Raw genomic sequence first — 18,122 nt, 5'->3', positions numbered from 1 at the left:
AAATTATTTTTTTATTTTTTGAAAAAAATCAAATCAGAATCGGTTTATGTGTATGCCCTCTTAGACCGATTGTAAGAATCGGCTTATAAGGCTTAGAACATAAACCGATTGTAAAATTTAAAAGCTTTTCTGTGATTTTTTTTCCGCTAGAATCGGTTTATGTTAATTCCCACATAAACCGCCCACATAATCCGATTGTTAATGCGGGCATTTCATGAAATTTTTTTGGTCATAACTTCTTCGTCCGATGTCGGGATGATCTCATTCTTTTTGCGTTCAATTTGTATTTTCATACTTTATAATATAAAGATAAAAATTTCAATATTTGTGCAAAAATTCAAACATGGTTAATGAATCGTTTTATGTGTGCATAACAAAAAACCGATTGTGCTTGATGTTCATCACATCAACCCAAAATCGGTTTGTGTAGGTGTACCATATATACCGATTTTGGGGAACATCAATAACAATCGGTTTATGTGGACCCTTAAATAATCCGATTATGGGCATAGCGGTTAAGGAATCAAAGGTTGTACAATCGGGTTATACGGACATACACGTAATCCGATTCTAACAAAAAAAAACATACATAGAAAACAGTTATCTCTTCCATACAAGAATTGGGCTATGTGCGCATTAACGTAGGCCGATTCTGGTTCAATTTTCTCGAAACTGAAAACACATCCAAGACAATCGGTCTTTGTGGGCATTAACATAAACCGTTTCTATATGCAATCGATTCACAAGTACACTAACGTAAACCGATTCTGGTAAACCCAAAAAAAATTGATTTCTAAAATTATCGAATTTTGAGTGATTGCATGTTGTTAAAACCTAATTTAAGGGTTTTTTTTTGTAAAGGAATAATTTAGGGGTTTGAATTTGCTAGAAAAGTACTTGATTCGTGCCATTTCAAGGGAGAAGAAGAATCAGTTATAAGTGAAGATGGAGATGGAAACAAATTTGATTTTGATTTAAGTTTTTAGCTTTATGATTTTGATCTTGATCTTGGTTTTAGTTTTTAGTTTTGTTGTTAGGATTTAATGAGGATAAATTGGTAGTATTTGATAGAGGGTACAATTAAATAGGATATGCCCCAATTTAGGCAGGATAATCTATAACATCCAATTCAAGAATCAATCATGAATCATGAATTATATATGACTAGATTTGTGCCCGTGCTACGCACCAAGTATTTTATTTCTTTTAATTTGGTGTGCGTGGGGCTTCGCCCAGCTCCGTGGGATGCATTTTTTATTTGGTGTGAGCAACGCTTCACCCCGCCCCGTGAAGATGCATTTTTTATTTGGTGTGCGCGGGGATTCGCCCCACCCCGTGGGGATGCAATTTTGATTCGGAAAAAAGAATCCTTATACGGTAGATACTCGATTTCCAAATTGAACTTGGATTTCCATAAAATTCCAAACACAGTGGGTTAGGTTTTTCCTTTTGATTTTGTAATTTTTAAACCAATCATATATTGCCAAGTGTCTTCGTGAATTCCTAATTGAATTTAGTTTCCTTCTTTTATCTTTTCCTATTCTTTTAAACCAATGATACGTTGCCAAGTGTCATCGCGAATTCCAAATTGAATTTGGTTTCCTTTTTTTTATGCTTTCCTATTCTTTTTAAACTAATCATACGTTGTCAAGTGTCCTCACCAAAACGCTCGTTTCACAAAACTCAAAAAAGACCTATTTCGGCCAATAGAAAACGAGAATTTCCTCACCATTCAACGTGAAAACTTTATTTATCTAGGTCTTTAAATCTCTAGATAGATGCGATTCTTAAAAATAAAAAACGATTCAGGATTTCAATTCACGTTGATTGGGGACAACGAGCCCAAGTTGGTTACCTACCTATGTGCTAAGACGTGACTCAGCGATTCTGTGATAGCCTAGAGCTTGGTGGGTAACGCGTATGTCTAGTTGGATCCTAGTTAGCAATTCGGGATTCGGTAAACGTACGGAACGGCAAACGTACGAGTATTATACGGTTTTGTAAAATCCAGATTCGGTCCAAAATTCGGTCAACGGGACGTGATTCGTCAGTAATTCGGAACGGCATACGTACGTGTATAATTCGATTTATAAATGTGAGTTCGGCTCTGAAAATTCGGTATCTATATATAACAAATAATTTGTATTTATAAGGTCATAGACCAATTTTTATGCATATGTGTGAGTTATTTAAAGAAAAAATAAACTTAATATGATGATATTAATAATATATACAACATTAGTTATCCAAGAGGACGTCGTATGGTGGTTTAGATGCTTGGTTAGTGAGTTTGAGATCTCTCTCACCTTCACCTTCAAATCTCTTCAGTCGTTTTTGTTTCATAAAAATTACAACACGTCTAATATTCGGTCGTGTATGCTCGGAAGGCAGTAAAGCCCAAAAAGTGGAGTCTTTGAAAAGTAAAAGCTAAAGAATTTATGGCGAATTAAGCGGACGTATCATTCGGAATACGTAAAATTCGTGAACGGTTCGCGAATAATCCGGGAATGCCACATAATACGCGACTTGGGTTCGGAGTTGCAACCGTACGCGAATAAGACGGTAAAATTCGTGATACGGAAAAATTCGCGAATAATTCGCGAATCATTCGCGAACTTACTAACTAGGAGTTGGATAGAACCATAAAACTCATCGATCACTCAAACTACCATGTCAGCATACAACTGACCACTTAAAAATCCCAACTGATTTTTCCAAAATGCATAAACCAATAGAGACACAGAGAAAGAGAAGAGATGCTGAGTAATTGTTGCAGAGCTTCTCTTTCCATTACAATTGCTTCAACTCTTAAATCCCCTAATAACTTCCCTAAATCTCTATTTCTAGGGCAAAAGAAAACTTCTTTATTCTTAAACCCTATTTTCAAGAAATGGAATAATTCTAGGATGGAGTTTTCTACTTCAATTTCTACTTCTAAGCTGACGATCAAAGCTTCTTCAGCTGAAGCCCTCAAAAATGCTAATGAATTGATTGATTCCGTCGAAACTTTTATTTTCGATTGCGATGGTCAGTTGTTCTCCTTTTCATCTTGACTTGTTCTTGTTCAATTTGTTATTCTAGTTCTAATGAACTTGAACTTGAAATCAAAATCAATATCCAATTTCTGCTAGAATTAGTACTTGATTTTTGTTATGGGTTTTAGTATCACTTGGATAAGAATCTGGAGTTAAATGGGGCTTTTATTAGATACAATTCTGCAAATGTTTTGCAGGTATGCGCTGTTAGCTAGAATTATTGTTTAATTGTAAATAAGGAGTTATTTGATCTGATGAGAAATGTCACAGGTGTTATATGGAAAGGAGATAGTTTGATTGATGGAGTACCTGAAACTTTGGACATGCTTCGCGCAAAGGTTTGTAGCTTCATATTAGTAAATACTTAATTGGAATACAAATTCCTAAACAAATACCAAGTAAAGATACATACTGAGATGCAAGGAAAGCAAATGTTTCATTTTTTTTATTGAACTCAGGGAAAGAGATTAATTTTTGTCACAAACAACTCGACAAAGTCCCGAAAACAGTACGGGAAGAAGTTCGAGACACTTGGTCTTAGTGTCAATGAGGTGAACTTGATTTTTTTTTTCATGATTTTCATTATTTCCGTTGCTTAATACATCTCTAACCTTAGATTTATTACAAAAGGAGGAGATATTTGCATCATCGTTTGCTGCGGCTGCTTATTTGAAGTCCATCGATTTCCCCAAAGACAAAAAGGTACCATTTCTCACAGGATACTCAATAGTCAACGCATTGTTTCTTGTCAGTTACTTCGTGATCTCTAACCATTTTCTACACATTACAAACACATGCTGATTAAAACTTGATTTTAGTTCTTATGATCCGGTTATATTATCATTCTGGATAATCACTTGTTGAGATCTCAGGTTTACGTAGTTGGTGAGGAGGGCATTTTAAAGGAATTAGATCTTGCTGAGTACCAACATCTTGGTGGACAGGTAATCTTTTAAACCCTGGAAATATACTCGTTGAAAACAAGTTAGGCCAGTCCAGCACTGGAATGGCAATAAAAACCTTTTTGACATATGGATGGTTATATTGTTCTTAATTCTTTTGCTTTATCTATAGGAAGATGGTGGGAAAAAGATAGAGTTAAAACCTGGTTTTCTCATGGAGCACGACGAAAGTGTATAATTCTACTCTATCTTGCTTCTGGTTTTCGTTCCTTTTCTTCGTTAATTATGGGTCGTCTTCCATGATAAATAAAACCTTTCACACTCGTGAAACCTGTGCCTCGTTATTTTCTAGGTTGGTGCTGTTGTTGTAGGATTTGATCGCAACTTTAACTACTACAAAGTTCAGTAAGTATACTTGAAAACAAAGCTGTTGCTATGTTGCATATAAAGCCAAGAATTTTGATTTTGGAAATACTGATATGGTAATACTGGATTGTTTGGCCGAAGGTATGCAACCCTCTGTATACGTGAAAATCCAGGTTGCCTTTTCATTGCTACAAACCGTGATGCTGTGACTCATCTGACTGATGCTCAAGAATGGGCAGGTTCGTTTGAATCATTTCTCTTGACAGACCTTTAGGTTATAACTCGTAGTTCTCCTATATGTGAATTCAGCACAAGAAAATTGGCATGCATGGTCCACTATTGATAATGAGAAATCAGAATCTTTGTTGAAAACATTAGCTGGTTTGACTAACTGGAAGACATATTAGTCTGTTAAGGCCCTTCATGATGAATTAGTTAATTTCTGCATTTTCAGGTGGTGGTTCTATGGTTGGTGCTTTAGTCGGATCAACTCAGCGTGAGCCTATTGTTGTAGGAAAGCCCTCAACTTTTATGATGGACTACGTATCAAAAGAGTATGGCCATTAAATCGCTTTATTTCTTACTTCAGCTTCTGCATGTTTCTTAGCTGAATTATCTCATGTCTCCGGTGTAACAAGTTCATGAAAAAGGAAATACCTTGCATAAACTTTTTAGTGGGAACTATGAAATGATCACACTTTGGGGGCCTAAGATTTGCTTTATCTGAACTTCTTTATCATTTTTTCCTTTGTATGCAAATCCCAGGTTTGGTATTGAGAAGTCACAAATTTGCATGGTTGGGGATAGATTGGACACCGACATATTGTTTGGACAAAATGGTGGCTGTAAAACCCTTCTGGTTCTTTCAGGTATAACTATTTGATTGAAGAGAAGTTATGTTAAATCTCCTCTTTTGTACTATCTTTTTATTTTCGTCAGTATCTACTTAACGAGATTCCATTGTTTGTTCTCTCTTTTCTGCAGGTGTAACTTCCTTGCCCATGCTTCAAAGTCCAAGCAACTCCATCAAACCAGACTTCTATACCAACAAGATTTCAGATCTCCTTTCACTCAGCGCCGCAACTGTTTAATCACATCCAAGATTGTAAATCATTTTTCTCAGTCGGGGTTCATCCATTGCCAAAATGTTCTCATTAATTTACGAGATCGATCAGTACAAGAAAACACATTGTTTCACAGTTCTTTCGATAATGATCAACTGTTGTTAAAGTGGTATATGTAACAATAATAATGCTACCAATATAAAAAGTTTCTTCCCTTTCTGACAACTTCTATATTTTCTGCGAACAGAATGAAAGTCATCAAGGCTGAATTGGGGCCATGGAAACTAATTGGGGACCAGGACACATTTTATACCCACACCAAAAGATATATGGGGCTTTTAAAATGGTGGTGAAATAACTATTTTATCCTTCTCTAATAACTTGTTCTCCTCCCATTCTTCTTCTCCTCCGCTCCCTCTCTCCCACTGTTTCCCATTCCATTAACGATTTCTGAGAAAAAAAAATTCTCACCGATTCATCGTCGTAAGTGAACTAAAAAAAAAGGTTTTCAACTGCAAAATTGCAGTTACAGTTCCAGGATCGTTAACCACGGTTTTTTATTGCTTAACGATTTTTGATATGCATGTTGAATTGATAAAAAATCGTTAACCATTAGGGTGTAGTAGATAACGACCCTAAACCTGGTTTTCTGCCCTAGAATAGTGTCGTCTAGGGATTTCTAAATCGCTAACGACTCTATATGATACAAAATTTGTTCCATGTTCAAAAAATAGGAAGGGTCGTCATGTCAAATGGTTGTAATCGTTAACTATGTTGAAGGGTCGTCATGTGAAGTCGTTAACGATGTTGAAGGGTCGTTTGGTTTTATAAATTTTGCTTGCTGACCTTGATCTAAGAAATGGCTTGCTAGGATCGTCAGTATATAGGAATGCCTAATTAACGACCCTAAGAGTAACATCTTCAGAGTGTAAAAAGTTTTAGAGTCGTTGGGTTCTAAACGTATTAAGTTATCGACTCTATATGACCTAACTAGCTGGAGTCGTCAATTATATCACACTTGGTTGACGATTTTTCATAACCTGCAAAAGTTGCAGGTTTGAGTCGTCAAAGGTTGTGTCAAGTAATTGACGACTCCTTAGAGTCGTTCGTTTATTACCCTCTCGACTTAACGACCCATAGTTGCATTAGGGGCATCATTCATACAATTTTAAGAGTATAGGAAGTTTACCTGATTGTTTTGAGCTTCGGGTTCTTCATTTTGAGGATTGGTTCCTTCATTTTGAGCAATATGATTCCTCTACTGGAATCCCCCAAAAACTCAACTTCTTCCTCTCCACAACACAAAAATCCAATTTTTCTTTTATCAAAATTTTATCCCTAAATCTGATTGTAATCTAATTAAACTAATTAACAATTAATTAACTTAATTACCACTAATGATTTGGAGGTAGTTTAGCCATTTAAAAAAGTTGGGGATAAGGGATAACTCTCAATTACTATTTCATGACATTTTTTTTTCTGTCCTGTAGCTAGGGTCCCCAATTATTTTTCCAGGACCCCCAATTTAGCCTTCAAAGTCATGTATCTCCATCCCAGCCTGGTTTGCGTTCATGTCAAACTTGTCCAAGTTAGTTGGGCCAAAGCCAACGCAAAACTGAAAGCATACCAGCCCTAGATGATGAGGAGCCGGTGGCTAAAAGGCATCTCTCAAGACTCAATATTTTAGCCCCTTTAACAAGAGTAGTGGACTTTTAGAGTGAGCACATTTTGCGCCTCTTTAGTATCGCCTTCTTTCTCCTCCTACCTCATTCCATTACATTTCCAGATTAAAATATTTGAGGTTCTATTCTTCATCATCTTGCACTGGCAGTATAAGTCAGTGGAGGAAGTGGGATTAGATTATTATTATCAAGGAATCCGAATAATATAGCTTTATAATTTTTAATTACACTGGCTGCTACACTAATCATGTCTTCTTTTTCTTCAACCTCTAACTTAAACGATAGTACAATTAATAAGCTTATAAATAAACCAAAAATTTCATCAAATTTTGGTTTCTTAACTCAATCTAACTGGAGAATTTCTCAGAAGAAGAAGATTAATAGTATCGCCATTAAAGAAAAAACAAATCCTAAATTTGGATCTATAGTCGTGTTAGCATCAGCATTGGACTCAATGTCGTCGTCAACGTCTTCTTCGTTGGAATTCGATGTTGTAGTAGTAGGAGCTGGAGTTATCGGGTTGACGATAGCTCGCCAATTTCTGAATGAGTCAGATACTTTATCTGTTGCTGTTGTTGATGCTTTTGTTCCTTGCTCTCATGGTGCTACTGGTGCTGGTAATGTAGCCTTAATTTGTTTTATCATTTGATAGTGTCAGTTGTTTACCAGATACTTAATTCACTGTGTTTATATGTTGGGTACATAGATTCTGATTTGTTCTATTTCAGCGGGTTTTACTGAGGTTTGTTAAGATGTAAGGATTGGATGATTTGCAGGGCAAGGGTACCTATGGATGGTACACAAAACACCAGGAGCCGAGAAATGGGAACTTGCTATGAGAAGCAAGAGATTATGGGAAATGCTGGCTGAAACCATAAAAGATCAAGGCAGGGATCCTTTGGATCTATTGGGCTGGAAGAAGACAGGTAATTGCATTCCATTTAAGCCTAAGTATTGATGGACAAGAATACTAAATGTTCCTGCTCCTATTTGGTTGACAAAGATATCTAGTTTTCTTGATTCAGTTGATTCCGTCCGTTCGACTGCGCTTTATTGAGGAATTATTTTTTTGGTTGACAAAGATATCTAGTTTTCTTGATTCAGTCGATTCCGTCCGTTCGACTGTGCTTTATTGAGGAATTATTCCTTCATTTGTTCTTTGTGTGTCTATTTTGGTGTTTGATTTTGAGAAAGATAAATGGTTTCTTCATTGTATTCGTATTACCAGGAAGCTTGTTAATTGGTAGGACACAAGAAGATGCGTCCCCGCTAAAAGAGAGGGTGAAGCTGCTATCTGAAGCTGGACTTAGAGCTGAGTACTTGTCTTCTGAAGATTTGCGTTTAAAGGAACCTTCACTTGAGATAGAGAAAGAAGGTGGAGCTGCTTTTTTACCAGATGACTGCCAATTGGATGCTCGACGTACCGTTGCTTTTCTTGAGAAGGTGCGTAGCTCCAAATCTGGAAGGAAAAATGAAGAAAGAGAGAATTGATCTTCTCGTATATAACTTGCAGAATTTTTGTGTATGTAGGAAAACAGGCAATTTTCCTCGAGAAGCAGATATGCAGAGTTCTATAACGAGCCAGCACTTCAACTAATAAGGTTCCTATGAATTATCTTTAAGCAAAAACTTTATGCTGAAACTAACTGTTTATTTGCGAGTGAAACATCATCTTTAAGAGTCAAGTTCTGTTAACTCAATGAATTCCAGATCAGACAAAACTGGTGAGGTTGAAGCTGTTCAAACTTCTAAGAATCTGTTGTACTGTAAGAAAGCCGTTGTCGTCACAGCAGGTTCATGGAGTGGATCCCTGATGAAAACCCTGCTCCAGGAGTCAAACATACAAGTAGATGTCCCTGTAAAGCCTCGTAAGGTTCGATTCGACAGCTGTTAACTGATTTATCTTGAGTAAATTTCACAGTTGAACCAATTGATTTCAACTATTTTTTGGTTTGATTCAACCCTATGTGAAAATCCTAATGTGGCTAAAGTCCGTCTTTTTAATGTTGTACGCTATAGGGCCACTTGCTTGTGATAGAGAATTTCAAAGCAATGCAACTTAACCATGGTCTTATGGAGGTGGGGTACATAAATCATCAATTTACTTCATCTGCGCCGGAGGATGCTCGGACCTTATCTGTTTCAATGGCTGCCACGACGGATTCAGTCGGGAACCTTGTTCTAGGTGCTGCTATTTCACCAATTGCCTGCTAATATTTTTGTGTTATCATCATTTCATTTGAAATATCAAATTTAATTGTTTGTAGTTGCTAGAGTCGAAAAATGGGGTTCTAACAAGGAATACTCGCCAATGCCATATATGTAGATCTGAATCAAACATTTCTTTCCATATGTTCATTTAACTTGTTCTTGATAACATTGTTATCTTATGTTAGTTGTTCATCCTTAATTGAATATTCAGGGAGCAGCCGCGAGTTTGCTGGGTTCGATTGGGAAGTCGAAAATTCAATCATTGACCAGATATGGGCACGTGCTGGGGAATTTTTTCCATCTTTAAGAGAAGTGTCCCTCGCAGATCTCACCAAGAACAGAAAAGTGAGAGTAGGACATCGCCCTTATAGTAAGTCACAATAGGCTCTTTCTTTCCTTGCTATACAACCAGTTTACCTACACAGGCACGAGTTTGCTGGTGTTTCATTTATTCAAGAATGAGTGAATAACACTGTTTAGACTGGCAAAAATGTTACGAACTTCCTCTTATAAACATACACTGAACGATATTAACTTTGTTTTTCTGCTGATGACAATGTAGTGCCAGGTGGAAAACCAATGATTGGACCTGTTCCTGGTCTTCCGAAGTTAGTACTTGCGGCTGGACACGAAGGAGAAGGACTTTCACTGGTAACCCCTTTGTTGATCTATCTATCTTTATTTTTGGAGCTCTGGCTAATCATCTTGGTATTTTTCTGAACTTTTCAGGCTTTGGGGACTGCTGAAATGGTGGCTGATATGGTATTGGGAAATACTGGGAAAGTCAATTTCACACCCTACTCTGTCCGTGGACGGGAACGCTGACCAAAGGATGTTTGTTGTTTTCTCGACTTGCTTACCCACTGTAAATAATTGACCTTTTACGGTCCTGAACTCCTGATTGTATTACTGTTTGTACAGTAATTCCTTAATGAATTATTACTAAAGTTATCTCGCGGCTTATACAAAGCGAAACGAATGAGGCATCAGCTATCCAAGCCGAATTCATCATCATACTTACATATGCTAATTCTTAAAGCACCCATGTTTGCTAAATTAAGTAGGAGCTGCTCGGAAGTTGTCCCTTTAATACCAGGACAAGCAATCAAACCAAATGAAAGAAAGGAAAGAAAATTAAAGAAACCCCACCCAAAAGAATCCTGTTTTAAGGCCTATGTGATGGTGCCAAAACATGGTCACTAGGGAAAAATAACCACTATCCTTTATCATTTTTTTATAATGACATAACTACTCTTACGTAAATAATGTTAATGATTATGATTATGATTAGATGTAATGATAATGATTAACTAGTAATGTTAATGATTAATTAAGTTAAGTTGTTAGTGTTATATTAGTTGGAAAATCATATCTTTGTGAGAGAGTTAGGGTTTCTGAGAGGAAGAAGAAGTGAAAAAAACCTTAAAGTTTTGAGATTATCGTAGTTTAAGATGGATGATTCAAATGACGAAGGAGAATCTTCATCTCGTAAACAAAATATAATGTATAAGTATACTTCTGGATTATGTTTATTGCCCTTTTTATAGGTTATATTCCTCAATTTCTTTTTCTTTTCCGAATTTTCACATGCAAGTTCGGAAAATCGGAGAGAGGTTCGACTTATAATTATCAGCTGAACCTACTTGTCATGACCAGTTTGGCTACTAGTTACTAGCCGAACTAACTAGTTTGATATATAGATGAAAAATTCGGTTCATTCGAAACGTAATACTTGTTGATTGAACTTCTATTTTGAGAAAAAAATCAGGTTAAAGGTCCGACATATAAACTAAGTAACGAATCAGTCGAACCATTTTAAATAACAAGTTCGGCTTATAAACTAAGTATATAATCAGCTGAACCTGACAAACATAAACATCCTGGAAAATTAGTCACCAGGTTCAGCTAATAAATTAATTTTCGAATCAGCTGAACCTGGATAAAATATAGCTTTTACTTTATGATATGGTTCGACTGATTCTAAAATCGAGTTACTAGCTGAACCAGACTCTATTTTTCAAAGAAATACTTGTTCGGCTCTATCTTCATATTATCTAATTAGTCGAATTCGTAGTTCGCTAAATATATCAAACTAGGTTAGGCTGATAATTGAGATAAACATATCGACCGAACTGGACTGGTCATCTAAACGAACATCATCATCTAGCAAAGCCTCATCAACTAAGTTGTTCGTCATGGTTACTTCCTCTGAAATACTGAAAGGTTTATCACATAATGGATTGTCAAACACAGTCTAATGGATCACGAACTAAAGTGCTAATCATGTTCACCTTTCTAAATCATCCATCTCAGAAGACTGTCGAATAACATTAAAGATATTTAGCTCAGTAATTATATTACCAAAAGATATGTTCATAAGTATGATTTTATAGTTGATGACAATATTATGATTTTATAGTTGATGAAAATATTAGATGTGGCTAAAAATGGGTGACCTAAAATCACCAGTATTTGAGGACTTTGGTCCTGAACATGCTGGGTATCAAGAACAACAAAATCCACTGGATAAATGAACCTATCAACCTCGATAAGAACATCCACTATGGGCTATGGCTATGATGTGGTGGGGCCACATCGTTTGAGTATGTGGCCCCTCTTTATCTATTTACACATATGTTTAAATTAGTTTTAAACAAAAAAGATTCCTACCTTTTCTCTAAAAAATACATAAAAAGTTAGTTCCCTAAAAAGTAGCCCCCTCTAATTCCCCCGAAATAAAAACAAAAGTAACACTTTTCAAGACGTGTCAAACAAATAAGATGGGCCACATATTCATACGATGTGGCCCGACCACATCGTAGCCGCTCCGTCCTCTATGGCACTATGAGGGACTTTGACAGACCTATCATCTAACTGCATAGTCATTTTGTCCGGTTTCAACTTTCTAAGATCTAGCTGGGTGTAAACATGGTATGGGAGTAAGGGTTTTTATACTTATGGGGTGTTTGTTTCATAATGATTTAATTTACTTGACTAGCTAAAAAGACTTTCTTATGAACATTAAGCTTACGCTTTCGTGTACAAAGATCTTTAAGGACTTCACATAAGCGGGCATTTTCCTAATTGCTTCTAATAACAGAATATTGATGTTCACTTGCTTAAATATTTGCATTATCTCGTTGAGAGTTGATTCTTTCTTTGTTGGAGCTAACAACTATGGAACGACGCTCTAGGCACAAAGGTAATACTATCAGGAATTTCTTGGGGATCCTTAGAGATTGTTTCAGTTTCTTCAGATACTAGATTTTATTGGGAAGTAGAAGGTGGAACTACAGTATGTTCACTAGGCATGGCTACTTTATTGTCTAGTCGATAGCCAATGCATCTTACAACCATCCATAGTGTTAGAGCATTGCTCGGTCGAACTCGATCTCAAGCATGTTTGTCAATGTTAGTGATCAAAACTATAAGTCTTGATTTCTATCATATTTGGATGTCTCGGACTAGGACATAGATTGTGTAGTTGAGCTTTAGACTTCACGACGTTCATCATTTGAAGACGAAGAACTAATAAGGGGAGCTTGTGGAACTTCATCGACAAAAGGTATATGGAGATTAAAACTTATCTATCACTTGGAAAGTCTATTTCTACTCTATCTCCTATATTGAGACATAAGTCGTGTTACAATATAGTTTTCTATTATACACATTTGAGATTTCGAGCTGAGTTTAACTCGCTTATATATTTCTCGGAATATGTATTGGCAAGCTTTCGCTTCGGCCAAATTCATCTTACATTCGTGACGAGAGTCCGAATAAGGTCATATGAAAATTTCCGAGTAACATCCCATATGGTTTGTGTGATACAGTCATTCGGTGAAGTCTTGGAATGTTTCATTATGATAATTTCAATAACTTGAAAATTGCTTTGATGAAAAATAGTTAGTGAATAACAACTATATAACATCCTCTAAGAAAGTTTCAAAATGATTGAAATAAAGAGTTTAGAATCATGTAACCATGTTTGGATATAAACATAGTGTGTTAATCACATTATTGTGCAAGTCCAAAACCGGGAGCCTGAAGTATGCATACCCGTACGCGTACTGGTGGTTGCTGATGTCTGTGCAAGTATGCGTACCCGTACCCATTCCAGCAGAAAGTTCACGTCCGTGAAAATCTGCTGGAGTTTGGAAGTTTAATTAGTATGTGCACCCGTATGTGTACTGGCGTGACCAAAGTCAAGTCCGGCTACTCAAGTATGCGTACCCGTTTGCGTACTTGAGTGGGTTACTTTCTAAAATCGATTGTGTACATGAACTTTAACATTTATATTATAAGGAATACAATATTTACAAACCTTGGCTATAATGTTCATGAATTGATTCGAGTGAATCAAATATAGCAACTGAACGACTCTTTAACTAGTTTCATTTGAGTCATTTGAACTAGTTATGGTTAAGATGAATATGGTTGATATGAGAGTTATCATATGGCTAACTTCGGTTGACCATTGTTGATCCAACATGGTGTACACGTTTGGGTACGGTTCATAAACCTAAATGAGGGTACATTTCATTTGTGTGTTACAAGCTAAGTTCGATCTAACGGTTGAAATATATTAGCTTGGTTAAATCAGGTTTTTCATCTAACGGTGAGTAATAAATGCTTTGTTACCAAGTTAACTTGGATTGCAAACCCTGATTTGAAAACTATATAGAGGAGAACTCTAGAAACTGGGAAACCTAATCCCCACACCTCCTGTGTGTTACTAGTTGCATAAACTAGAGTCGATTCTCTTTTAACCTTAGGGTTTCCTAAACCTTGTAGGTTAACGACTTGAAAGACTTCATTGGGATTGTGAAGACAGACCCAACTATTTCTCTTGTAGTTGCGTGTTCTGATCTTGCCTGATTCTATTGTTTGAGTACTATCTTCTCTAATATTTGCTCGAGATTGATTTCTTCGATAGGAAAGATAAAACGTGATCACAAACATCTTCGTCTCATCGTTTGTGATTCCACAATATCTAGTTCCGCCATCATAAGATTTAGATTATTGTGAGGTGATTGATAATACTGAGTAGTTCTCCGAGAACATAAGTCTGGTTTATCAATTGGTTCCTGTTCACCTTGATTTATCAAAAAACGGAACAAAAACTCTTGGGTATTTTTGTGGGACACAAATTCATTCAATCCTATAGACTTTTCTGTGTGAGACAGTTTTGTTTATCAAGTCTTCGACTTTGGATCATAGCAACTCTTAGTTGTGGGTGAGATCAGCTAAGGGAATCAAGTGCGTAGTATCCTGCTGGGATCAGAGACGTAAGGAGCGCAACTGTACCTTGAATCAGTGTGAGATTGATTAGGGTTCAACTATAGTCCAGTCCGAAGTTCATTGGTAGTATGCTAGTGTCTATAGCGGCTTAATACAGTGTGGCGGTCAAACTGGTCTAGGTCCTGGGGTTTTTCTGCATTTTCGGTTTCCTCGTTAACAAAGTTCTGGTGTCTGTGTTATTTCTTTTCCGCATTATATTTTGTTATATAATTGAAGTATCACAGGTTGTGCGTTGTATCGATCAATTAGGAAATTCAACCTTTGGTTGTTGATTGGGATTGATTGATCCTTGAACATTGGTCTTTGGTACCGTTCAAGTTTACTCCTTTTATATTCAATCGGGCTCGCAGATTTCTATTTGCTGATTGCGGATTGAATTAAAAGTTAGAGATATAATACTCTTTGGTATACTTTTCTCTAGATTGAGTCTGACTGTCTAGTTGATTCTCTAGAAAGTGTATTGGAGTAAGTCCTTTCAGATTGCCAAACGAATTTTTAGGTGTGGTTGTTGGACCGCCGCATTTTCAATTGGTATCAGACCAGGCAAACACGTTAAAGACCTTATAAGTCTGTGTTTGTAGCGATATGAGGATGGACGATATTGTCTCTGATAAACGCATCGCCATAAATAAAAGATCTGTTTCTAAAATATCTATTAAAGAGAAATATTTGTCAATCTCAAATATAGAAGAACCTTGTGTTCCAAGGAAATAGACACACATTGAAAAGTGTCTCTCTGCCTACGTTATTGACGAGTCTGACTCATAAGTTGAAAGGAATACAACCAAAGAGAGTTTAACAATTCTAAAACTCTTTAGGATCCAGGCTGATGATGTCAATCGGTTGAGACACAAAGTCAATGTTCTTGTTGGTATGGATACTAAGCATGACTCTCTTCTAAAGGTCCTTCGAGAGGAAAACACTTCAGTTCTTGGAGAAAACCTCAAAAAGGATGCTTTGGAAATAGAACATCTTTTGAGTAAACTCTCTGTTCAAGAATGTTCCAAAGAGTCTACAATACCAACCGCTTCTGATAAAACTGTAAAAGTTTCAATTTCAGAAGCAAAACAGAAACCCCTTCCTGAAAAACATAATGATGTACTTGTGTCCTCTAACCAAGGAATGTCCACATCAAATGAAAGGAAGAAGTCTCCCAACAATGATGTTGAGTTTATTCTGTTTAATCACTCAAGTGATCAGAAAGTATGTCTCTCTTGTAAATCAAAAGGTCATGTTGAACAAAAGAAGAAATCCAGGTTGAAGGACAATTCTATTATTCGTCTTTAACACACCTTAGATCTTATTCTCAAAGGTGTAACTGACATTCGTATGTCTAAACCAATTGGTTTTAGTACTCATCATGTGTATCCTACCAGAAAAGTCAGTTCCAGGTGTTCTTCAAATATTCAAGAACTTAACAGATTTCACACTTTTATATCAAGAAGAACTCATGGTTTTTTTTCTTCCAAAAAGGGAGAAAATGTTGTTCATGATGCAAAAAGGATTCCATAAGAAGGAAACGGAACAGGAGATCCGGAAGACATCCTAAAAATGATAATAAAGGGTTATAAAGAGATCAGGAACAAGCTGTCAATTCCCTCTGGAAAAATTCCTTCAGATAAGAAAGGAAACTATGTGTCATATATTGATAATTGTAGATTCTATGATAACTTTTCGCATCATAAACGGTTTTCCTTTAAAGATCAGGAAGAGGATTAACCGTAAACAACGTTCATTTAATAAGCTGAAGGATCATAGTTGTGTTAATTAATCACAAGGTTGAAACCTCACTCTCAAGAAAAATCCTGGAAGAGTGAGATGTATTCAGGTATACTTGATGGCAAAATGTTTTCGACTCTCTAGCTATTTTCTTATTGTTCTTAGTTGGATTATCTTTTGCAAACATTTTTGCATAAGTATTTGCATTTGGTTCTTTTGAAAATTCATATGTCAAACTTGCTATGCTCTAAATTTTTCTCTTGTGAGAATAAAATTTATTTTGAGCCAAGTCCTGTGAGATTTACTCTCCTAGCAAATATTGGTTAAATTTTTTTTTGAAATTTTGTTGTTTTGGTATCTTCCTCTCTATGGGTAAGATCGTATACGTGCGTGTACCCTCGTTGCATATCACAGACCATTCTTGGAAACCCTAAATTATGTTTCCTGAGGAAACTTATAAATACCAAACTGTTTATGAGAGTACGCGTACGCTCTCTTTTTGGTTTTAAGAATGGGGTCTCCTTCAAACTCTTGGAAGTTACCAGCTGATTCAATTGATGATTCAGTTTATTTGGAAATTTTTTTTAAAGAAGAAAAGAACCATTGTGAAAGCTGATGAACTCGAATCATGTGCCTCATGTTATTATGCGTTTTCTCATCAAGATCGAGAAACTGCTGAGATGGTTTCTGCTGAAGTGGTTCATGGTTTTCTCACTGATCTCGGGAGGACTCAATGAAGCTTGAGAATACTGTAAAGGATTTTAATATGCTACGTTCTTAGTTGAAAAAGGTTAACTCTGACCTTTTTCTCATGAATTCACATATTAAGGGACGTCTCAATAAGGATATCTTCTCTGAAGATACTGCTGGTGCTGTCTGTCACAAGCTCGATGATCCTGTGATCCTTGAAAGTTTCGGTTGTAAACCATGATCATCGCTTGTGATTGATTCTTGGATTCTTGAGTTTTTTTAGTTCTTTCTTTGTCTAGGAAACTTCTTATGAGAATTTTTATTCTTGTTTTTGATTAGAAGGATTGCTAGGGTTTGGAACATCCATTATTGTGATTACACATAGCTAGTTCCAAATGTTTTCATCTTCAATGTTTTTAGATTTATTTATTTAAATTCTAAGTTATTTGGAAGATGATATTTGCAATTTTAATATTTATGGTTTTATATTGCAAATTGTTATGGGATATGTGGTTTACGTCCGTGAACCTTGACTGTCCCATACTTGTTCAAAAGTTATCTCTATTATGTCGGTATGAAAGTATTGATAAAATATAGAATGAACTTTTGACAAACAAAAGTTGAGCCTTTTATGTCATTATGCAGATATTGATGGAAGAAAGGATGAACTTTTGTTTACAAGAATTGTCTATTATATGTCATTGTGCAAATAGTGATGGAAAATATAATGAATTCTTGTTTGTTCCGCAGTATTGATCTTCCCAAGATCCACATCTTTGTGTATTTACTGTGTTGCTCCATAAGTTTTCTTATTCGAGCGCGTGCAATTGAATTGATCATCTTTGTAGTTGATTCAATTGAGATTTTTGGATACAAATTCATGTTTTCATGCAGATTTGGATATATCCAAACAAATCCTTCTTTTCTTGTAAAAGCAAGGTCGCCTTTGTTGTTCTTTCGGGAATGACATTTTATGGGAGAGAGTTCATTTTTGAACTTGTGCTTAATTTCCATATCTTTGTGGGGAGTGAGGATGTGGAATATTATAGGGGTTATCTTATATCTTTATAAACTCCTTGATGAATGCATTTAGCTTCGGCTTTATGATTGCATCTAAATTTGTTGGTATGTTTTTCTCTTTTGGTCATGAAGAAT

General features: G+C 36.1%; 2 protein-coding genes across 2 annotated transcripts; both read left to right on the top strand.

Moving 5' to 3' along the window:
- Positions 1–2,677: 2,677 nt before the first annotated feature.
- On the top strand, positions 2,678–5,592 carry LOC113348739 (phosphoglycolate phosphatase 1B, chloroplastic-like). Its single transcript, XM_026592590.1, has 11 exons — positions 2,678–3,027; positions 3,306–3,373; positions 3,494–3,586; positions 3,666–3,737; positions 3,908–3,979; positions 4,110–4,169; positions 4,290–4,342; positions 4,445–4,542; positions 4,758–4,857; positions 5,069–5,172; positions 5,288–5,592. The coding sequence occupies exons 1-11, from the start codon at positions 2,757–2,759 to the stop codon at positions 5,392–5,394; spliced, it is 1,098 nt and encodes a 365-aa protein (XP_026448375.1). The 5' UTR covers positions 2,678–2,756; the 3' UTR covers positions 5,395–5,592.
- Positions 5,593–7,096: 1,504 nt separating this feature from the next.
- LOC113348738 (glycine oxidase-like) lies at positions 7,097–10,223 on the top strand. The gene is made up of 9 exons (XM_026592589.1): positions 7,097–7,666; positions 7,826–7,975; positions 8,278–8,492; positions 8,580–8,650; positions 8,760–8,922; positions 9,069–9,234; positions 9,472–9,630; positions 9,823–9,911; positions 9,990–10,223. Exons 1-9 carry the CDS (start codon positions 7,297–7,299, stop codon positions 10,083–10,085), a joined length of 1,479 nt encoding a protein of 492 aa, XP_026448374.1. The 5' UTR covers positions 7,097–7,296; the 3' UTR covers positions 10,086–10,223.
- The last annotated feature ends 7,899 nt before the right edge of the window (positions 10,224–18,122 follow it).

The sequence above is a fragment of the Papaver somniferum genome, chromosome 2 (assembly GCF_003573695.1).
Source record: "Papaver somniferum cultivar HN1 chromosome 2, ASM357369v1, whole genome shotgun sequence".
NCBI lineage: Eukaryota > Viridiplantae > Streptophyta > Magnoliopsida > Ranunculales > Papaveraceae > Papaver > Papaver somniferum.
This window is presented reverse-complemented; position numbering and strand designations above follow the sequence as displayed.

Coding starts and splice junctions, on each gene's coding strand:
- LOC113348739 (XM_026592590.1), top strand. CDS start 2,757: ATGCTGAGTAATTGTTGCAGAGCTTCTCTTTCCATTACAATTGCTTCA. Junction 3,587..3,665: donor TTGGTCTTAGTGTCAATGAG/GTGAACTTGATT, acceptor TTATTACAAAAG/GAGGAGATATTTGCATCATC. Junction 5,173..5,287: donor AACCCTTCTGGTTCTTTCAG/GTATAACTATTT, acceptor TCTTTTCTGCAG/GTGTAACTTCCTTGCCCATG.
- LOC113348738 (XM_026592589.1), top strand. CDS start 7,297: ATGTCTTCTTTTTCTTCAACCTCTAACTTAAACGATAGTACAATTAAT. Junction 8,923..9,068: donor TCCCTGTAAAGCCTCGTAAG/GTTCGATTCGAC, acceptor TGTACGCTATAG/GGCCACTTGCTTGTGATAGA. Junction 9,631..9,822: donor AGTAGGACATCGCCCTTATA/GTAAGTCACAAT, acceptor ATGACAATGTAG/TGCCAGGTGGAAAACCAATG.